The sequence below is a fragment of the Callorhinchus milii genome, unplaced genomic scaffold, assembly GCF_018977255.1.
Source record: "Callorhinchus milii isolate IMCB2004 unplaced genomic scaffold, IMCB_Cmil_1.0 Scaffold2, whole genome shotgun sequence".
NCBI classification, from domain to species: domain Eukaryota; kingdom Metazoa; phylum Chordata; class Chondrichthyes; order Chimaeriformes; family Callorhinchidae; genus Callorhinchus; species Callorhinchus milii.
This window is the reverse complement of record NW_024704743.1, coordinates 121,863,955-121,885,333: the sequence shown is the minus strand read 5'-3', so window position 1 is coordinate 121,885,333 and position 21,379 is coordinate 121,863,955. Positions and strand designations below refer to the sequence as shown.

The window sequence follows — 21,379 nt, the reverse complement described above, 5'->3', positions numbered from 1 at the left end:
GTTTCTGCCATCTGTATTTACCTTGACCTCTGCAGTCCTTGGCCCAGTGGCCTGTTCCACCACAACGGAAACATGTGTCTCCGCTCCTGTTAAATCGTCCACCACCAAAACGCTCTCCCTTCATCTGCAACTTCTGTTTCCACACCTTGAATAAAACAACAAGAATTAAAGTATGATGATATGGTACAGGGCACATAGCACCAACACACCATGATATATCTAAAACAAACACGAGACTGACTGTAGAGTACTAAAAGGAGTATTTAAAAAATATATCTTCTAGTAAAACTACTAAATGTTTAGCATTGTCCATTGAAGGCAACAAACAACTTGTATTTGTATAGCACCCCTCACAGAGCACTTCAAATGATAAAACATTCAGTGATGAGAATTGAGTTAAAAAACACAAATAATAAACACGATGACCATTCAGATAATTCAGAAGCATCATTGGATATTTTACTTTGTTTTTGATCAGTCATGCGCCTGCAATATTCAAAAAACCATCACCATGCTTAAGAGTATCATACAGTATGAAACCAGACTGAGAATTCTCCATTTGCATGCATGTAAATTTCCATGCATTTAGAATGGAATGCGCACTCTCTCTTTGGAATAACACGGCCTGCTTCCCCAACTCCAGAAAATATTAGACACAAGTTGGTGAGAGCCAAGGTTTAGGGACCCCAGAAAAGAGCATTGGGGTACTGCTGGATTTTAACCAACTAAAAATGGCATAGATTGCCTTTGCCAGGACTGGCTGGTCCAGCTAGGATCACTGGACTTGGGCTTTGGCTTGCATAGTTAAAAGGAGATGATTAAAATAAGATGGTTAAAAGAGGTAGTTTATGAGATAGTGGAGGCCTTGTGTCTGATCTTCCAAAATTCCTTGGTTTCTGGAACAGTCCCCATGGATTGGAAGATCGCAAATGTCACACCACTATTTAAAAAAGGTGGAAAGGAAAAGATGGGGAACTCTAGGCCAGTTTGTCTAACATCAGTGATAGGAAAAATTTTAGAATCATTGATTAAGGATGTGGTAGTGCGGTATTTAGAGGAGCACAATATAATTAGGCCAAGTCAACATGGCTTTACGAAAGACAAGTCATGTTTGACAAATCTCATAGAGTTTTTTGAGGATATTTCCAGTAAACTAAATAAGGGTGAATCAGTGGATGTGGTCTATTTGGACTTCCAGAAGGCATTCGATAAGGTGCCGCATAAAAGGTTAGTCCAAAAGATAGGGGCCCATGGAATTGGGGGGAGCATATTAACGTGGATTGGGGAATGGTTAACGGATACGAAAAAAAGAGTAGGGATAAACAGGTCCTTTTCAGATTGGCGGGATGTGTCTAGTGGAGTACCACAAGGATCAGTCCTTGGGCCTCAGCTATTTACCATCTACATCAACGATCTAGATGAGGAACTCTCTACCCCAAAGGGCTATTGACATTCAGTCCTTGAACATATTCAAGACTGAGATAGATATATTTCTTATTGCAAAAGGGATTAAGGGTTATGGGGATAAGGCAGGGTTATAGCATTAGCTGGAGTTAGATTAGAAGATCAGCCATGATTGAATGGTGGGGCAGCCTCGAAGGGCCGAATGGTCTACTCCTGCTCCTACATGTTATGTTATGAAAATAACCCATTAAGCTAGCCCAGTGCTGGATCAGTACTGCAAAACTAGAAGATTCTACATAAACTAGAACAGGGTGGTCCAACCTTTTGGCTGCTGAGGGCCAGGTGCCCTATTTTGAGAAATGTCTGCGGGCCGCTTAAGCAATATTTTGGTGTTTCCCTTCCAGAAACATAACATTTATGGGTTATGGAGGGAATGGGTGGGCCAGATGAAATGGAGGGGTGGGGGGCGTGGATGCGGTCCGTGGCCCACCAGTTGGACCACTCTGAACTAGAATATTACAGGTGTGCTCTCAAAGGATGTTGGTAAAATATCAGTATAACTTTTTATATTTTGCACGATGACCAATTATCCACGCATTTCCATATTCACAACGGGGCCAGCCCTAGGTAGTATAGATAAGGAGCTCTCTACTACACATGATAAATATCAAGATACTATTTTACATTACAAATAAATTCAGTACCTGTTTGCGGAGTTGTGCTCCTTTCAACACATTTCCTCTGACGTGAGATTTCTTCTTCAGGTTGATCCTTACAAAATTTCCATCCTTTTTAGGGGGAGCAATCCTAAAGCACACGCATTCAAAATGTATTTGTCAGGGCTCAAACCGACCAAATCCCAAAGAAGTCAGTGGCAAATTCTTTCCTGAGCAATGGTAATTCAATCGTTATCTCTGATGCAATGCATGACTAAACTGCAATAATGCCAGTAGTGCAATAGTACAATAGATTAACTGCCAGTGACGATGCTTATTACTGTTCTATAACAACAAAATTACATTTATATAGCGCCTTTCATGTTGGAAGGATTTCCCAAGATGCTGCATAGTTAAGGTGGTTGGAATCAAGAGGGGTGGAGAACAGGGAAGATGGGGGATGGCCGAAGGCATGGTCAAAGAGGAAGGTCTTGAGACGGGCCTTGAAGGAGGCGAGGGAGGGAGTGAGGTGAAGGGATTCCAGGATGGAGTTCCAGAGGTTGGGGCAGAAAGGCTGAAGACCTAACTGTCAATGGTGGGGCAGATGGGCTGGACGGGACATGGAGCAGGTCAGTGCCTGCCGAACGGAAGGAGCAGATAGGTTGGTATGATGTTAATAGATCGCAATGGTTTTGAAGTTGAACCATATCAATTAAGGGCTAACCCGCATGAAGGGCGCAATATAAATGCAAGTTGTTGTTGAGTCCACTGCACTAGCTTTTAACTACTGTGTGTACGTACCTTATACTCTTTCTAGGCGCTGAATTCAGTTTCTCCTCTTCCAATTCCCCAAACAGATTTTCCCTCAGCATCTCAGAATTGGATTTGTCCAGTTCTTCATTGATTGAAGAATCACTTACATCGTTCACAGATTTTGAAGCAGCCGTGGATTTCCTTTTCTGCTTCTGAGTTGAAGAAGCCTCTGAAGATCTGATACTCTTCCTGCGCTTTTTAGCCTTTCCTTCATGTTCTGGGGAAGCCGCCTTGCCTTCTCCAATACCTACCCGTATTTCTCTCGGTCTCTTTCTGCTATTATTACCATTACTCATTTTTGTCTTCAGTGGTCCTTTCTTGGAATTCACTATTTCAATGGAATCTTCGTAGTCATTCTTCAATTCGCTCAACGTGGTATTGAAATCTACTTTTACTTCATCACAAGCGTCTTCTGAGGAAACTTCACAACATGAATGCTTCCTTTGCTCAGTTCCAGAATCCATACCAACCAAATTCAATTTGCAATTTGTTTCATTTTCTCTGAAAGGAAAACTTTTTTCTGGATCACATTTTACCCGAGAAAGGCGAGGCTTTGGTGAACTAGTTTCAGACAGATTACTGTCAATAGAAAATTGTTCATTGCAATTTATTTCATCAGAATTAGTTTCTGAAGAGATGTCCCCCTTCGATGACAGTTTGCCATTGGCTAAAGTAGAAGAGTTACTCAATGGGCAAAAGCGTCCATGGTTTGCAGAAACAATGTCACTTGAGGACACCAGAATCCCATCCGGTCCAGATGCAGAGTCACACAAGGGCAAAGGTTTATTATGATCTGAATTATCAAATTTGTTGTTTTTCTTTCCCGGAGCTGGTTGAAAAGAGATGCCTGAAATGATCACCTCTGCTTCAGGCTGCACATTGCCCTGACACCTAACCAACCAGCCAGGATCGATAGAGGACATTCTTCTAACTACATTCTGTCGCAACTGTTCAAGTTTACTAGCTGATCCAGGAATCCGTGCATGAGATGCATTCGATGGAGTCGCCCTCTTCTGCATTGGATATGGAAAATCCAGTTGGTCAGGTTCATTGTTTGAGTCCTTGGTTGCAATCTCTAGACTGTCTGAGGGGTTTGAGGTGACTAGACTTGTTCCAGAAACTTGGCCAATTTCATTGTCCTGCCTCTCCCTGGACATCTGTGGCTTTCTAGGAGTCATTGTTTTGCGGAGAGAAATTGGTCGTTCCTATTAATGAAAGGTCAAACAACATCTAAATTATAACCACAACTCTAAAGGGACTTTGCCTAGAAAAAAAATAAGCATCAACATACTCGTGGTTGGATACAGAGCAACATTTTATTTAGTATTCAGTGATTGTTGGAAACCTGTCACTGGCCTCGTCCCAGTGATACACTTAAAATAAAAGCTAGCCAAATCTGACTAATCACATATAGATTTCCTGTATGAAGGGGACTCAACTTCTGTACATGTATTAATGAAGCATTTACTGGATTTATAAACATTTATGAAAACATTTATTAGAAAATTCATTGGGACAGTAAGAGGTTGTCTAGTCTGGTGAGCTGGATCTACCAGAAGCTCTTTGCTTTTTAATTTCATTTCCCTGCTTTTTACCATATTCCTTAATAGCCTTGAGAGAAACTCTCAACAACAACTACTTGTATTTATATAGCACTCCTCACGCAGGGTAGTGTCCCAAAGCGCTTGACAGTGGCGGAACACAAATACCAAACCGGAGGGGAGGTGACCGTAGGCACGGTCGAAAGGGAGGTCTTCAGAGCGAACAGGAAATCGGAAAGAAGGGTGCAAGGTGGAGGATAGAGGAGTGTTCCAGAATTTTGTAGCATAATTATTAAAATCTTGCCTTTCCCGACGCTCCAATCTTAGTCTTCAATTTCATTCCGTAATACTGGGCTGATACCGTGATGGAATTGTGCTGCTTTGATGAGAGCTTCTCAGCAGTCCTGTTCCCACGATTTAGATGTGATCCCCAAATATCAGATCCAGGAGCCTAAAAGCAGAAATAGCTATTTACTCATCGGTTTTAAATTTGATTTTCTTCAACACCCTCCTGCCCCCCATTACAAACAACTGGGTGACACCATATGTGGCAAGCAGAGCTGAAAATCCTGCTTGCTAGCCAACCATCAAAAAGCAACTTTCCAGTTAACAAGAGCCATAAATAATATTTCACATTTCATCAGGAATTCACAAGCTGAATGTAATAATGATAATTCTTGCATTTGGTATAGTGTCTTTCGCATCAGGAGCATATCTTAAAGCACTTCATAAAAAGGACAGCACTTTTGACAATGGACCCCCAACACTACACTGGAGATTAAGTCCAGATGTGGGCTGTGAACCCACAACCTTCTAATTCAGAGGTGTGAGTGCTACCAACCGAGCCAGGCTGACACATATCATACAAAACAGTTGGATTTACATGACAACTGTATTTAACATCTGTTCAGTCATCACAAAGGCCCCAATAGTTCAGGATGTAATGACAATGAGTTAGAACACACTTTTGTTTTCCTCAAATTCAGCTCAATGTACAACCTTTTGGCAAAACAGATTCAAACCCACATGGTTTCAATCTCACTCCGACTAAAGAGGAAAGCATAAAAACAAGAAGGTGGGCTGCAGATCTGTAAGTACACTCCGAGTATTAGCTGGAAAAGCATAGTCTAAGCTACGTCCTTTCACCCCACAAAGCATTTGGGATCTCAGAACCTTATAAAATAGAAGAATAAGTTAAAATTGCAGAGGCTGGTATGTTTTTCCCTCCTCCTGAATCTGCCACATGTCTGCAGCAAAAAGGGCAGGTGAACTGATCGCAAGTTACTCCGCAGTAAACTAGATGGAGGTGCACAAGAACAACCTTGAGAATCATAGCCGTCGAGGGGATTTCGGAGCAAGATATCAAAGGAAAAATAAAAATAAAAAACAAGGGACAATCCATAAATAAATTACCTTGTCGTGGTGTTGTGTGGAATCGGCTGAGTCTCTGCTCGTGATATCTGAAGTTGCACTTTGATCATTCTCTCCACTCGGTTCCTCTTTAGCTTGTTTGATGGCTCGGTACTCTCTGTATAATTCTAAGATTTGAAGACATGCATGTTACTGGTGAAGCCTTGTGCATGAGCAACTACCCATCATTTTTGTTGGTACTAATTTACAGTGGTAGCTCTCTCGTTCCAGATAGTTTAAAACCCAGGCAGCATTGGAATGGATAAAATAGATGAAACAGACAACTCCTGTGTGAAACGCTCTCCCCCACCAATCAGACCCATCCTCACTCACACATATGTAATTTCTCCCCCCCCCCATAACCACCACCACTGCCCCCTCAAAAAGTGCAGGAAACCACACATTCCAGTCAGGAAAGATCTTTGATTAATTCAAACTCACTCTGGGTTTCCTCTGAAGCACAGCCAATGTCCACCTGAAGAAAGGGTAAGCAGGAAAACTGAAAGTTTACAAAAACATTTACCCAGTGGCATCATACCTACAAAATATGATCAAATTTACTTAATACCCCACGAATACCATGTAACCCGAAGCTTAATACCAACTCCACTGTAGACCAACTGTAATGAACAACAAATAAAATGTTCCTGATCAGCTGGGTACCAAAACCCTATATCTCAGTGCTCCTCACAGGGTAGCGTCCCAAAGCGCTTGGAAGCTACCCTGCATGAGGGGTGCTGTATAAATACACCATATCACTCAGTGTATTATGTACAGCTCCATTTGTAAGGAAATAAGTGCCAATAATTCCACACAATAAGCTTTCAACTTACATATAGGACAGACCATCTAAGATTCTGACAAGCACAGTAATGTGTTGTTGAGAACCCAAAATGAAGGGCAAAGACCCACCAGATTTTGTTTCATGAACACAAACCCTCATTCAATCACTTGAGTCAGCATCCAATTATAACAGCAAATTCCATTTATAACAGACACAATGCTGTCCAATTACCTTATTTGGTTTCCTCTTGTGCTCCTCAAAGAATGAGGTCTCCCACTTTTTCAGCAAAATTTTTATTTCATTGTATCGGTCCATTTTGTAACCGTCTTCTTTCATGTCCATTATGGTAAGTACACAAATGACAATTTGAAAGGTTATTTAGTCATTCATAGATCCAGGTTTAATAACATTTTTCTATATACAGAACCACCACAAAATCTTAAAGGTGAATTCAGAGGCATAAGTATACAACAGAGAAAAATGCAGAATATTTCATAGCCGTGTTGTAATAGTAATCATGCAACATACAGGTTTACATGTCCAGCAAAGGCAACCCTATTCATTTAGGGCTTTCAATTTTTTTTATATCTCCAGTACCTTGGATTGCTGTACCTCAGGTGAGATTGGCAAGTATGTCCTCCTCCTAGCCAGTTCTGATAGTAAAGAACCACTGTATTTTCTCTCCCACCACCCCCCATAAGAAGATATTTTTCAGACATGGTGCTCGGTTTTAACCAACCTCAATATAGTTGTGTGGACAGAGCAATAAATAATAATAATCCTTTCATTTGATATAGCGCTTTTTACGTCTTCTAGACGTCCCAAAGCGCTTCACAGAATATACTGTAAAGTGAATTGACTGTATATTTGTGGGTGAACGCGGCAGCCAATTGCGCACAGCAATGTCCCACAAACAGTTGTGGATTGAAAATGACCAATTTATTATTGTTTTTGGTTTTGGAGGGATTATTATTAGGCTCTGTGTGGAGTAAGGAAACTTGCCCAAGGTTTCGCCCTCTGCCTGGAATTGAACTCAGGTCTCTCGCTTGAAAGCGAGTGCTCTAACCACTGAGCTACAGGACTCCACTAGTATTTGCTTTCAGTTGTCAATTTAGATTTGGGTGCATAAAACCTGATCACACATTACAACAAGGGCACTTCGTATTACAGTGCTTCGTGGTCATGAAACCCTGAGTGTTGTACTGTATTCTTTATTACAATTAATTTTTATTTTCTGTTGCGGATGAGTGGAGTGCAACAATGTTTAATACCAGTAACTATACCATCGAGGAATATGTTGCGGGTCGCGGGGCCATGGATGTCCGAGGACACTGCTGTGTGCAATTGGCTGCCTCATTTCACCCAAAAAACAGTCAATTCACTTTATTGCATATTCTGTGAAGCACTTTGCAACATCTCGGAGCTGTGATAAGGCGCTATATCAAATGCAAGGATTATTATTAATCCAGCTCCTCATATGAGGGGCTTTGGCAAATGGATGTGGATGCACGAATGTCCGAGGACCAGAAAGACGATGGATAATGTGCGTTGGGATTTTAAGGAACAGTTCCAAAAAGTGGCTCTCCCAAAAAGTTAAACCCTTGTACTGAATACAATTAGGTACTTCTAAATACAATATATATCATTGTTCCACACGTTTCAGCTGTTGGTCAGTGCACTACTGTGTAAAAAAAAACCACGGGGTAACAGGACTTTGTAAACACCCTGTACATATTTCTCATTTTTAGTCTCTTTTCTTTGAAATTAACCCAATCATTTGTTTTACTGCATAAACTATTGCACAGATACAACAACAAAATTACATTTGTGTAGTCTTTCATGTCGGGAGGTACAGACAACGTGTACATTAATATATATCGTACAGATATATAGAATACATTGGCACAAAACACAGGGCGGGGGAGGGGCGGTGAAATCTCCCCGCACTGACACTCGCCGCTGACAACACACATACTAACCCCCCCCCCACCCGCTCCAGACACACACCCACACTGCTCCCCCCCCCCCCCACACAGCCCTCACACACTAACAGCCCCCCCACACACAGCTCCCCCCCCAGACAGCTCCCGCCCCACACACACAGCCCCCCCCACACACACAGCCCCCCTCACACACTAACAGCCCCTCACACACTAACAGCCCCCCCCACACACAGCCCCCCCCACACACACAGCCCCCCACACACACAGCCCCCCCCACACACACAGCCCCCCTCACACACTAACAGCCCTCACACACTAACAGCCCCCCCCACACACAGCTCCCCCCACACACACAGCCCCCACACACACACAGCCCCCCCACACACTAACAGCCCTCACACACTAACAGCCCCCCCACACACAGCCCCCCCCACACACACAGCCCCCCTCACACACACAGCCCTCACACACTAACAGCCCCCCCCACAGCCCCCCCACACACACAGCTCCCCCCCACACACACAGCCCCCCTCACACACACAGCCCTCACACACTAACAGCCCCCCCCACAGCCCTCCTCACACACACAGCTCCCCCCCCACACACAGCCCCCGCCCACACACACAGCCCTCCTCACACACACAGCCCTCACACACTAACAGCCCCCCCCCACACACAGCCCCCCTCACACAGCTCCCCCCCCAGACAGCTCCCCCCCACACACAGCCCCCCTCACACAGCTCCCCCCCAGACAGCTCCCCCCCACACACAGCCCCCCCTCACACACAGCCCTCACACACTAACAGCCCCCCCCACACAGCTCTCCCCCCACACACACAGCTCCCCCCCACACACACAGCCCCCCCACACAGCCCCCCCACACAGCTCCCCACACACACAGCTCCCCCCCACACACACAGCCCCCCACACAGCTCCCCCACATACACAGCCCCCCCCACACACAGCCCCCACACAGCCCCCCCCCACACACAGCTCCCCACACACACGCACCTCCCCCACAGACCGCCCGCGAACAAACAAATGGAGTTAAGAGGCATCCGATGTCGAGGGTGAGCCAGGCCTCACCTGCCCGGGGTCGGGGAGACGGTCCCTCGGTCACTGTGAGCCGAGGCTGTATTGCGGGGCCGGAAACTTCCAGAACAAAACTCCCGCCAACGCCAAGTCACGTGACCGCAGCGCGAGCCGCCGCCGCCCCAACCGTCACCTCAACCAACACCCGGCGACCCCCCCACTACCCCCACCCCCACACACACCCACTTACCCTCACTACCCCCCACTACCCCCCACACACACCCCCACTACCCCCCCCACTACCCCCACCCCCACACACACCCACTTACCCTCACTACCCCCCCACTACCCCCCCACACACACCCCCACTACCCCCCCCACTACCCCCACCCCCACACACACCCACTTACCCTCACTACCCCCCCACACTACCCCCCACACACACCCCACACAAACACACTACCCCCCACACCCCCCCACTACCCCCACACACTACCCCACACACACACCCCCACACTACCCCCCCCACACACACCCACTACCCCCCCCCACTAACCCCACACACACCCCCACTACCCCCCCCACTACCCCACCCCCACACACACACACTTACCCTCACTACCCCCACTACCCACACCCACACCCACTACCCCCCCCCACTACCCCCACACACACCCACACACACTACCCCCCACACACACCCAAACACACTACTCCCCCCACTACCCCCACACACACTACCCCCCCACACACACCCACACACACTACCCCCCCCCCACACTACCCCCCCACACACACCCACACACACTACTCCCCCCACTACCCCCACACACACCCACACACACTACCCCCCCCCCACACACACACACACACTACCCCCACTACCCCCCCCACATACACTATCCCCACTACCCCCCCCACATACACTATCCCCCACACACACTACCCCCCCCCCACACACACTACCCCCCACCCCCCACACACACTACCCCCCACCCCCCCCACTACCCCCCCCACACACACTACCCCCACCCCCCCACTACCCCCCCCCACATACACCCCCACCCCCACACACACCCACTACCCTCACTACCCCCCACACACACCCCCACTACCCCCCCCACACACACCCACTACCCACTCCCACTACCCCCACACACACCCACTACCCACACCCACTACCCCCCACACACACCCACTACCCACACACACTACCCCCCACACACACCCACTACCCACCCCCACTACCCCCCACACACACCCACTACCCACCCCCACTACCCCCCACACACACCCACTACCCTCACTACCCCCCACACACACTACCCCCCCACACCCCCCCACACACCCACTACCCACCCCCACTACCCCCCACACACACCCACTACCCACCCCCACTACCCCCCACACACACCCACTACCCACCCCCACTACCCCCCACACACACCCACTACCCTCACTACCCCCCACACACACCCACTACCCTCACTACCCCCCACACACACCCACTACCCTCACTACCCCCCACACACACTACCCCCCACACACCCCACCCCACATACACTATCCCCCACACACACTACCCCCCCCACCCCACTACCCCCCCACACCCCCCCACACCCCCACTACCCCCCCACACCCCCCCACATACACTATCCCCCACACACACTACCCCCCACACCCCCACTACCCCCCACACCCCACTACCCCCCCCCACCCACACTACCCCCCACACCCCCCCACACACACTATCCCCCACACACCCCCCACACACACTACCACCCCCACACCCCCACACACACTGCCCCCCACACACACCCCCCCCCACACACACAGCCCCCCACACACACTACCCCCCACACACACACTACCCCCCCCCACACACACACTACCCCCCCACACACACTACCCCCCCACACACACTACCCCCCCCATACCCCCCCACACACACTACCCCCCCCCACTGGCCCCCACACAACAACAACAAGATTCCATTTATTGAGTGCCTTTCACGTCGGGAGGACGTCCCAAGCCGCTGGACAGTTGGGTCGGGACCCAAGCATTGGGGGGAAATGGTCAGGTGAGGGGAGGGAAGGGAGGGAGAGAGGAGGGGGTAGAGAGTCGAGAGGGGAGCTGAAGGCTGAAGGTCAAAGAGAAAGGTTTTGAGACCGGCCTTGAAGGAGGAAAGGGAGGAAGCGGCGAAGGCACTGGGGGATAGAGTTCCAGAGCCTCGGGGCTGAGAGGCTGAAGGCCCGACCACCGATGGTAGGGCGGTTGGGGCGGGGGACGTGGAGCAGACCGGAGCCAGAGGAACGGAGGGTACGGGCAGGTAGGTAGGGGGATAGTAGGTCGGAGAGGTAGGAGGGAGCGAGGCCGTGAATGGCCTTGTAGGTGAGGATGAGGATCTTGAAATCAATCCTCTGGGGGATGGGGAGCCAGTGGAGGCGAGCGAGGGTGGGAGTGATGTGGTCGCGGTGTCTGGTGCGGGACAGTACACGAGCTGCAGAGTTCTGAATGACCTGCAGTGTGGAGGGAGGGCCGGGAAGGCCGGCGAGGAGAGAGTTCCCATAGTCCAGCCTTGAGGTGATAAAGGCGTGGACCAGAGTTTCAGCCGCGTGAGGGGTGAGGTAGTACCGTAGTCTGGCGATGTCCCGGAGGTGATGGAAGGCGGTGCCAGTTGTGGCGCGGATATGAGGGAGAAAGGACAGCTCAGGGTCGAACAGAACCCCGAGGTTCCTGATGGCTTTGAGAGGTGGAGAGTGCAGCCTTGGATGCTGATGGTGTCAGCGCCTGAGGTGCGGAGGCGCTGACGTGAGCCAATCAGGAGGGCCTCAGTTTTACGCACGTTGAGCTGAAGAAAGTTGTCTCTCGTCCAGGACTCAATGTCGGACAGACAGCTGTCAGGACATCGGGGGTCGTGGAGTTGAGGGTAGAGGAGGAAAGGTAGAGTTGGGGGTCATCCGAATACATGTGGACGTTAACCCCATGTCTGCGGATGATGTCATCGAGGGGGAGCATATAGAGGGTGAAGAGGAGGGGACCGAGGACAGAGCCCTGAGGGACACCGCACGAGACAGTGCGGGGGGGGGGGGGGGGAGGAAAAGCTGTTTGTGGAAACAAAGTGAAGACGGTGGGAGAGGTACGACCTAAACCACTCAAGGACAGGGCCTTGAAGGTTGAGGTGGGAGGACAAGCGGTGGAGGAGGATAGCGTGGTCGACCGTATCGAATGCTGCCGATAGGTCGAGGAGGACGAGGAGGCAGAGGGAGCCCTGGTCACAGATGGTCAGGTTGTCATTGGAGACCTTGACCAGGGCGGTTTCTGTGCTATGGGCAGCACGGAAACATGACACACTATCTCCCCCCCCCACCCAACCCTACCACCCCACACACTTAACTGCCCCCCCCACTCCCCACCCAACTGCACCTCCAGACTAGAATGATGAGTTCAGCACTCCGCAAACTAGATGAGTGCTCCCGAACAGATTAGATTGAGAAACCCCTGCCCCCCCTTCAGATTAGACAGATGTCCCTGCACTCTGGTCTGGCATTATCCATCCAACTGGTGAGAAGTTGAAAGTTTCATGTAAGTCATACATTTTACTCTTAAAACTTTACTCTTAAAACTTAAAACTTGCCCTGAAAATAAATGTGAGTTTTAATCCATTGCTCTTGTACAGCCCACCCTCTCTTCCAAGGCACAAAACCAGATTGGAAAAGTGAGTGGCCTGGAAAGAGAAATCAGCAATTCTTCCCTCGTCCCCTGTGAATCCGCGAGAGCTGCCTCCGTGTTTAACCCAGACAAATTAAGAACGGAGACACTGGTGATGTAATGTTTCTTTTTAAAGTGTGTCTTCTGATCAATGATACCAACAGATTTGATTGTACCTGGGGGAGGGGGGAAGCAGTCTGGGATATGTGTATTGGCCAGGCCAGAGGGAGCTGGTCAATCTCAGGCTGTTTGTACGTGCACGGGGGGGGGTAGGGGAGTCTCAAGCGTGTGTATTTGAACCAAATGAACTGTGTTTTGGTTTAATTTTCTTTACTGCAAGAGTTAACTTGGAAAAACAATTCATATAAAAATTGGTCATTCCTGTCTCAACGCATTTAATACAAGCTGTTTCAGTTGTGAATGGGGGACACTTCAGTACCACTCTATATTGTATAGTTTAACTGTTGTGACAATATCAGTCCGAACCGCATTGAGACGGATTTCATTCAGTTCAGCATCAACCCTGCTCAGCTTTTCCTGGTCAACACTGTAATCAATCAGATCGTAGGTGGACGGCGGCCAAGGCAGTCCCTCTTCATAGCAATCAACGGGATTGGGGTGTACGACAACCTTGAGGTTGGGCAGCTCCACGACACAGTGAAGCAGGGACTTCAAGCCTTCGCTGGAGATGGGGTTACAGAAGCAACTGAAGTACTGGAGCTGAGAGCACTGCCTGAGCGCAGGTAGGAACGCAGACAGTTGGCGGTCCATCACCCGGCACTCCATGATGTCCAGATAGATAAGCGAGTTGGAGGCTTGCTGCAGTAACTGGCAGAATGGGTTTAGCAGAACATCAGACAGATTGTTGCCGCTCACGTCCAACTTCTTCAAGGTGGCTGCATGGTGGCTACTGGCCAAGTACGTTACATCAGCTGGCAGAAGGAAACAGTAGGCGAGCTCCAAGCTTTCCAGAGGTTGTTGCAAGACACTGTTTAGAAACAAATTCATTTTAAATTAGACATGCTGGACACACACATTGAAAGCCTTGCATGCTGATAATATTTAACAACAACAACAACAACAAGATTCCATTTATAAAGCGCCTTTCACGTCAGGAGGACGTCCCAAGGCGCTGCACAGTTGGGTCATGACCCGAGCAGGGGGGAAATGGTCAGGGGGAGGGGAGGGAGCGAGGAGGGGGGAAATGGTGAGGGGAGGGAGGGGAGGGAGCGAGGAGGGGGAAGAGAGTCGAGAGGGGAGCTGAAGGCTGATTATTTAAGAATAATCCTTGCATTTGATATATCCTATCACATTGTTGAGATGTCTCAAAACGCTTCACAGGATATACTGGAGTGGAGTGACTGTGTAATTTGTAGGAGAAACACTGCAGCCAATTGCACACAGCAATGTCACACAAACAGTGGTGGGACAGTGATTACATTTTTTTGGAGGGATTATTACCCCTAGAAAATGATCCGCCAATTGATATTGACTAACAACCGGGTTCCTACTTACTGCTGGGTAAAGAGAGGCACGTGAAATAAGGAAACTTGCCTAAAGTTTCACCCTACCTGTAAATGGAACCTGAGCGCTCTTAACCAAGAGACTAATGTGGAGGATACTTTGGACTGAGAGGAAACAGAGAGAAAAGTAGGAATGCCTGTATGTCTCTGCTGTTAACTGAGCAGCAAGTTCACAGAATGGAGGGTCTGGTGATTCCATACTGCCATGGGTGAAAGTGCATAAATGAAGCTAGGCACTGACTCACTAACCACTTACATCAGCAGTTCACGGATCCTTCCAGATAGCCTAGAGGACACCAGGTTCAGCTCTTTCAGGTTGGACAGTTGACTGAGAACCGAGACAATTTTCTGGAAAGATTCTTCCATCTTCAGGGTCATGTACCTGACATCGATATTACTGTAGGGCAGTTTGAGGCTATTGAGGTTTACGAAGCGCGGGATGAATGGGAACACGGTACTCAGGCAACAGAGACCCAGATTGTTGTATCTCAACTCAATCTTCCGGAGAACCATGGGATCCAAGAGCTCCAAGATGCTGATGGTCTTCTTCACTGATAACTCTTCTGCTCGCAGATCTCGGCACTTCAGACACAAGGGGAAAGTTTTACTCAGATGGAGGGCATCCTTCACTGTCCTGTAGGAATTACTGGTGATGAAGAGGTTGGCATGGATATTCACACAAATTTGAGTGTCGCAGGAACCCTCCATCAGGACACCTCCCTTCCCCTTCCTCCGTTTGGATGAATTATATTCCTCTCTCTTGCTAGTCCTAGATACCTCAATGCAGGCTTTGGCCAGAGCCACGGTCCGGGACCATTGGCCAATGGTTTCTTCGTCTGGTTTGTCACCATCGTCCTGGAGTCCTGTAAGATCCACAATGTGGAGTAATCTGTTTTTCCTGTGGATCCAAGATGGGAAACTACTGTTAACAAGAGCAGCACTTTGGATCTCAATTTAAAAGCACCAAACACAGTACAAAACGATCAACTCTACCGTGGAGAATCAGAACCAGAAAAAACATTTTCACAAATGTCCTTAATACACCCGTGACTGTACCTTACAAGGTTTGTATTCATGAGCGAGAGGAAATCTATTTTCCTTTCACTTCTAGTTTACAAAGATTTACAAAGAACGTACAGTACGGAAACAGATCCCTCGGCCTAAACAGTCTATGCTGGTGCTTATACTCCACAAAACTTCAGTTCATATTTCACCCATTCCTTAGTCCCTGCCAAACACTTCTATTCCTCTCTCCCTCATGCGAAGATGAGAGGAAATCCTGTTTTATGGAGCCTAACCCACACAGAAATCCCTCACTGTAATCTAGTTAAAATAGTTTATTGAAGTGAATTTCTCCCCATCCCCCCTCCTCCCCGCATTCCCCAGGGAAGGGGACAGATACACTCTGCTTGCCTTTTCCAGGAAAATACAGGCAAAGTTTAGCTAGAAGCCTAAGGCTCTCCATTGTGAGCATTGGGGTACCGATGGAATTTTGTACACAGAATAAGGAGACATATACATTAAATGATACAAAATTGAGAGACCTGAATTCAATTCCAGGCAGGGCGAAACCTTGGGCAAGTTTCCTTACTCCACACGCCTAATAATAATCCCTCCAATAAAACAAAACAATAATAAATTGGTCATTTTCAACCCACAACTGTTTGTGGGACATTGCTGTGCGCAACTGGCTACCACGTTCGCCCACAAATATACAGTCAATTCACTTTACAGTATATTCTGTGAAGCACTTTGGGACGTCGAGAAGACGTGAAAAGCGCTATATCAAATGCAAGGATTATTATTATTAAGAGCAGAGACCTAGGGGTTTAAATACAGAAATCTTTACAGGGAGGGCAAGTTGACAAAGCTGTAAGAACAACAAATGAAATCCTATGTTCTACAAATAGAGGTTTGGAATATAAAAGCAAAAGTGATAATGGTAAATTATATAAATCATTAGTTTATATGATTGCACTTAAAGTATTGTATCTGGCTGTGGTCATTACACTGCAGGGAGGATGTCAAAGCCTTTAGAGAATGCAAAGATTCATTAGTATGAGACCAGGACACACACTTGAATAACTGCAGCTGTTTTCCTGGAGTAAAGGATACCTGACGGCGGTGCTTAAATTATGAGAGGTTTTTAAAATGATGAGGCGTTCCAATAGGCTAATGGGGAGAAATTATTTCTACTGGTTGGTGAATTAGTAATTGGGGGGGCATAATTTAAGATAGTTTATAACAAATCCACACTACGTAGAAAATCCTGTCAAGCCCTTTGAGACAATTCACGGCTTTGATAAGGCCTTATATTGAATGCAGTCATTATTATATCAACAGCAATAACAAGAAGTAGTTTACATTTGTATAGCGCTTTTCACGTCGGGAGGATGTCCCAAGGCGCTGAACAAAGTACAGCATTTCAGACATTAATATCATTATTAATAGCTCTCACAGGTTTTATAGAGGCTGAGGGAGGGGTCCACTCTGTCACAAGGTACTAATGGCAGCGAGAGGGTGAGCTGTCAAAGGACAATTAGAGATACACAATCTCTGGGATAGTGCTAGTTAACTGTTGAGTGGGTTAAGGTGCTAATACTTCACATGTGCCTTTCTGTCTATCTGAGCGAGCATATTAAGCCCTCTTGCTGCTGTACCAAGACTTGTAACTGTCCTTTGGAGCTGCTGCTTTTGTTTTTCTGTAAAATAGTAGAATAATAATCCTTCCACTTGATATAGTGCTTTATCATGTCATTCAGACGTCTCAAAGCGCTTCACAGAATAATAACAAAATGTAAAATAATAATAAATTATTTTTTTGAACCTTCCACCTCATCTCTCCTCTCCTGCAACTTAACTTTTTTTAAAAAAAACATCATATTTCTTTGTATTTTCTTTCTTGCTCTCTCTTTCTGTCTCTCTGATTGCACAGATTAATACATCTTTCTGTACCTAAATGTGTACCTGTACTTTGATGTTGACGCTTTAGTTTTTCTGTAAAATAACAGAAATAAAGTTAAAAACCCTTCTGTCTCTTCTCCCTCCTCTGTTATGAGTAAGGGTCTTGACTAGCTCCATTAAACACATGATTTTCAGCAAGCAGCTGCTTTTCTCCGTCTCTCCGTGGTTAATGGACAGACATGGAAGATCGGAGAACCACGATCTAAAACCTCTCGAGAGAAAAGCTAAGTTGAGCTCTGAAATTTCCCCTCCCTAACCCAGAGGCACTCAACTACAGCACTTCCAATTGCACCCAATTGCCTCTCCAATTGAGATCAGTTTGCTCAGCACAAACTGCGAGTGATGCAGCAACAACGAATTGCATTTACATAGCGCCTTTCATGTCGGAAGAACGTCCCAAGGCACTCAACAGTCAAGGGTTTGCACCCGAGCTGGGGGTTGGATTTGAGAGAAGATAGGTGGGAAGATAATTCAATACGATTCAAGAGGAAGATCTTAAGATGGACCTTGAAGAAGGAGAGAGAAGAGGCGAGGCAAAAGGACTCCGGAATGGAGTTCCAGGGAGCGGAGGCAGAATGGCTGAAAGCCCGATCACTGATGGTGGAACCTCAGTATTTCTCTTTATTTAAACAACAACAACAAGATTCCATTTATTGAGCGCCTTTCACGTCGGGAGGACGTCCCAAGGTGCTGTACGGTTGGGTCAGGACCCGAGCAAGGGGGAAATGGTGAGGGAAGGGAAGGGAGGGAACGAGGAGGGGGTAGAGAGTCGAGAGGGGAGCTGAAGGCACGGTCAAAGAGAAAGGTCTTGAGACCGGCCTTGAAGGAGGAAAGGGAAGAGGCGGCGAAGGCACTGGGGAATAGAGTTCCAGAGCCTCGGGGCTGAGAGGCTGAAGGCCACCGATGGTAGGGCGGTTGGGGCGGGGGATGTGGAGCAGACCGGAGCCAGAGGAACGGAGGGTACGGGCAGGTAGGTAGGGGATAGTAGGTCGGAGAGGTAGGAGGGAGCGAGGCCGTGAATGGCCTTGTAGGTGAGGATGAGGATCTTGAATTCGATCCTCTGGGGGATGGGGAGCCAGTGGAGGCGAGCGAGGGTGGGGGTGATGTGGTCACGGTGTCTGGTGCGGGACAGTACACGAGCTGCAGAGTTCTGAATGACCTGCAGTGTGGAGGGAGGTGCCGGGAAGGCCGGCGAGGAGAGAGTTCTCATAGTCCAGCCTTGAGGTGATAAAGGCATGGACCAGTTTCAGCAGCGTGAGGGGTGAGGTAGTGCTGCATCAGCTGCATCATCACACACTTTCTCCTCGGCTTAGACCTGCCATGTTAGGAGCTGAACTTCCCTGATTCAGCTTTATTAAAAAAAAACTCAATTTATTAGCGGGCATTGAGGATGCTCCAGGGAAGCGGAATATGAGCAACAATATTGCCCTTGGAACCTCACTGATAAGAGAGCAAGCTCCCCACAACAACAACTTGCATTTATTTAGCCCACATCACGTAGAGGAAGAGTGTTCCTGAGTTTCGGGGTGCTGTGACTGAAAGCAATGGTGGAACAGAGTGCACGAGGGACAACCTGCAAGGCCACAGCAGGGTACCTGTTGGTGAGGCTTCGGTTCTGTCGCAGCTCGTTGATCACGTAATCCTTCACCCCGAGGATCACAGCTTGCAGGCACTGCTTGTTGGGCTTCTCTCGGATCATGTCCCGGTCGCAGTGCTTGCACTTTTTGAGGATGCTGGAGAAGTTGAGCTCAGCAAATGGCCACGTCTGGACCAGGTCACGTAGCACCAGGGTCCGGAGGTTGAGGAAAGCAGCTTTGAAGAGCACCGGATAGATTTCACGCGGGATGGAGTCCAGGGCTTTACGGGTCGAGGCATGGTCAGAGATGACTTTCTGAGCGCAGAAGAAGACAAGGGAATGCATCCTTCCAAACTACCAGCCCAGATTGCGTTGATCTTGCGGTTAATCGATGCTGCACTAAGGGAAGAAAAAGACGTACAGGTCAGGGCAGAGTCAAGCACACAATCACAACAAGAGAGAACAGTGTTTAGTAACAAGTAATAATAATCCTATTGATATCAGGGCTTGCATGTCGAGAAATTTCACTGAGCTCCGTGAGCCGATCCTTCAAAGGATCGAGTTCAAGATCCTCATCCTCACCTTTAATGCCATCCAGGATCCTGCTCCTCCCTACCTCTGTGACCTCCTAAAACATTACCAACCAGTCTGCTTTCTAGGCTGACTGACTCCAATGCAGTGCGGGGCAGGAACTGCATAGTCAGAGGCATTATCCTTCAGATGATATGTCAAACTGAGGTTCCGCCTGATCAAGTGGATATTAAAGATCCCATAGGAGGGAGTCTCTCCTGGTGTCCTGGCCGACAATCGCCCAATAAAACTGGTCACTCAGTTGATGACTGTTTGTGGGACATTGTTGTGCAAATTGGCTGCAGCTCTCACCTACAGTTACACAGAGGCTACACTTCACAGTAAAATCCTGGGAAGCATTTTTAGATGTAACCACAGTGTTGCAGGACAGCACATCAACATCAACAGTACGTCAACAGCACATCAACAGCAACAGCACATCAACAGTACATCAACAGCAACAGCACATCAAAGCAAGGAATCTAATGATTTTACCCAGATACCAACCCGTGCCCAGTAACACGGGTATTTACCCAGACACCAACCTGTGCCCAGTAACACGGGTATTTACCCAGACACCAACCTGTGCCCAGCAACACGGGTATTTACCCAGACACCAACCTGTGCCCAGTAACACGGGTATTTACCCAGACACCACCCTGTGCCCAGTAACACGGGTATTTACCCAGACACCAACCTGTGCCCAGTAACACGGGTATTTACCCAGACACCACCCTGTGCCCAGTGACACGGGTATTTACCCGGGAGTGACCCTGTAGCCCCGGGCAGTGACTGCAGGAGCTCAGGCCCCGCTGAGCCTCGGCCTCTCGTCACTCTGGGTCCCGGCAGCGGGAGCACAGTCCCCCCCCCCGGCCCCCGGGCCGCCCCTTACCTGCTGTGTTGGTGTCGGCAGTGGGTGAGGGAGAGATTGAGGCGGTGTCTCGCTCTCGGCGCTGAGACTCCCTGGTTACGGGCCTTGGTTACCGGGACAGGACCCGCCCCGGGATCAGCTCAACGGATCGTGGCGTCACCGCCTCCACAGCGCCCCTCGCGGTGAGCGACACAAACGGCCGCCCGCCCGTACCCACAGCGCCCCTCGCGGTGAGCGGCACCAACTGTATACTAACATATACACACAGCGCCCCTCGCGGTGAGCGGCCTGAACTGCAGCCTCGATCACCTTCGGATGAGATGTTAAACCGAGGTCTCTGTTCAGGTGAAGACACTAATAATAATAATAATCCTTGCATTTGATATAGCGCTTTTCACGTCGGGAGGTCGTCCCAAAGCGCTTCACAGAACACACTGTAAAGTGAATTGACTGTATATTTGTGGGCGAACGCGGCAGCCAATTGCGCACAGCAATGTCCCACAAACAGTCGTAGATTGAAAATGACCAATTTATTATTGTTTTTGGTTTTGGAGGGATTATTATTAGGCTCTGTGTGGAGT

At 48.3% G+C, this 21,379-nt stretch overlaps 2 protein-coding genes across 8 annotated transcripts in view; both read right to left on the bottom strand.

The window, feature by feature from the left end:
- The window catches only part of recql4 (RecQ helicase-like 4), a 28,519-nt gene extending 18,727 nt beyond the window's left edge, over positions 1-9,792 (bottom strand). For 3 of the 5 annotated variants that reach the window (XM_007895031.2, XM_007895032.2, XM_042332344.1), the window contains exons 1-7: positions 6,840-7,364; positions 6,266-6,299; positions 5,828-5,952; positions 4,719-4,865; positions 2,862-4,078; positions 2,109-2,211; positions 22-145 (exon numbers count right to left, since the gene is read on the bottom strand). In XM_007895031.2, coding sequence (XP_007893222.2) covers positions 22-145; positions 2,109-2,211; positions 2,862-4,078; positions 4,719-4,865; positions 5,828-5,952; positions 6,266-6,299; positions 6,840-6,950 — 1,861 coding nt within the window. In that variant the 5' untranslated portion in view covers positions 6,951-7,364. Of the gene's footprint in view, positions 1-21; positions 146-2,108; positions 2,212-2,861; positions 4,079-4,718; positions 4,866-5,827; positions 5,953-6,265; positions 6,300-6,839; positions 7,365-9,637 lie in introns of those variants that run through there. The other 2 variants (XM_042332342.1, XM_042332343.1) reach the window with 2 other exon arrangements.
- Positions 9,793-13,672: 3,880 nt separating this feature from the next.
- On the bottom strand, positions 13,673-20,952 carry LOC103179654 (leucine-rich repeat-containing protein 14-like). 3 transcript variants are annotated; one of them, XM_007895030.2, is made up of 5 exons: positions 20,820-20,952; positions 19,377-19,756; positions 17,773-17,814; positions 15,074-15,715; positions 13,673-14,282 (listed from the first exon to the last, which is right to left on the bottom strand). In XM_007895030.2, the coding sequence occupies exons 2-5, from the start codon at positions 19,700-19,702 to the stop codon at positions 13,727-13,729; spliced, it is 1,566 nt and encodes a 521-aa protein (XP_007893221.1). In that variant the 5' UTR covers positions 19,703-19,756; positions 20,820-20,952; the 3' UTR covers positions 13,673-13,726. The 3 variants fall into 3 exon arrangements, with proteins under 3 accessions (XP_007893221.1, XP_042187927.1, XP_042187928.1); XM_042331993.1 differs by having other exon boundaries at positions 17,785-17,814; XM_042331994.1 differs by lacking the exon at positions 17,773-17,814.
- Between the last annotated feature and the right edge of the window lie 427 nt (positions 20,953-21,379).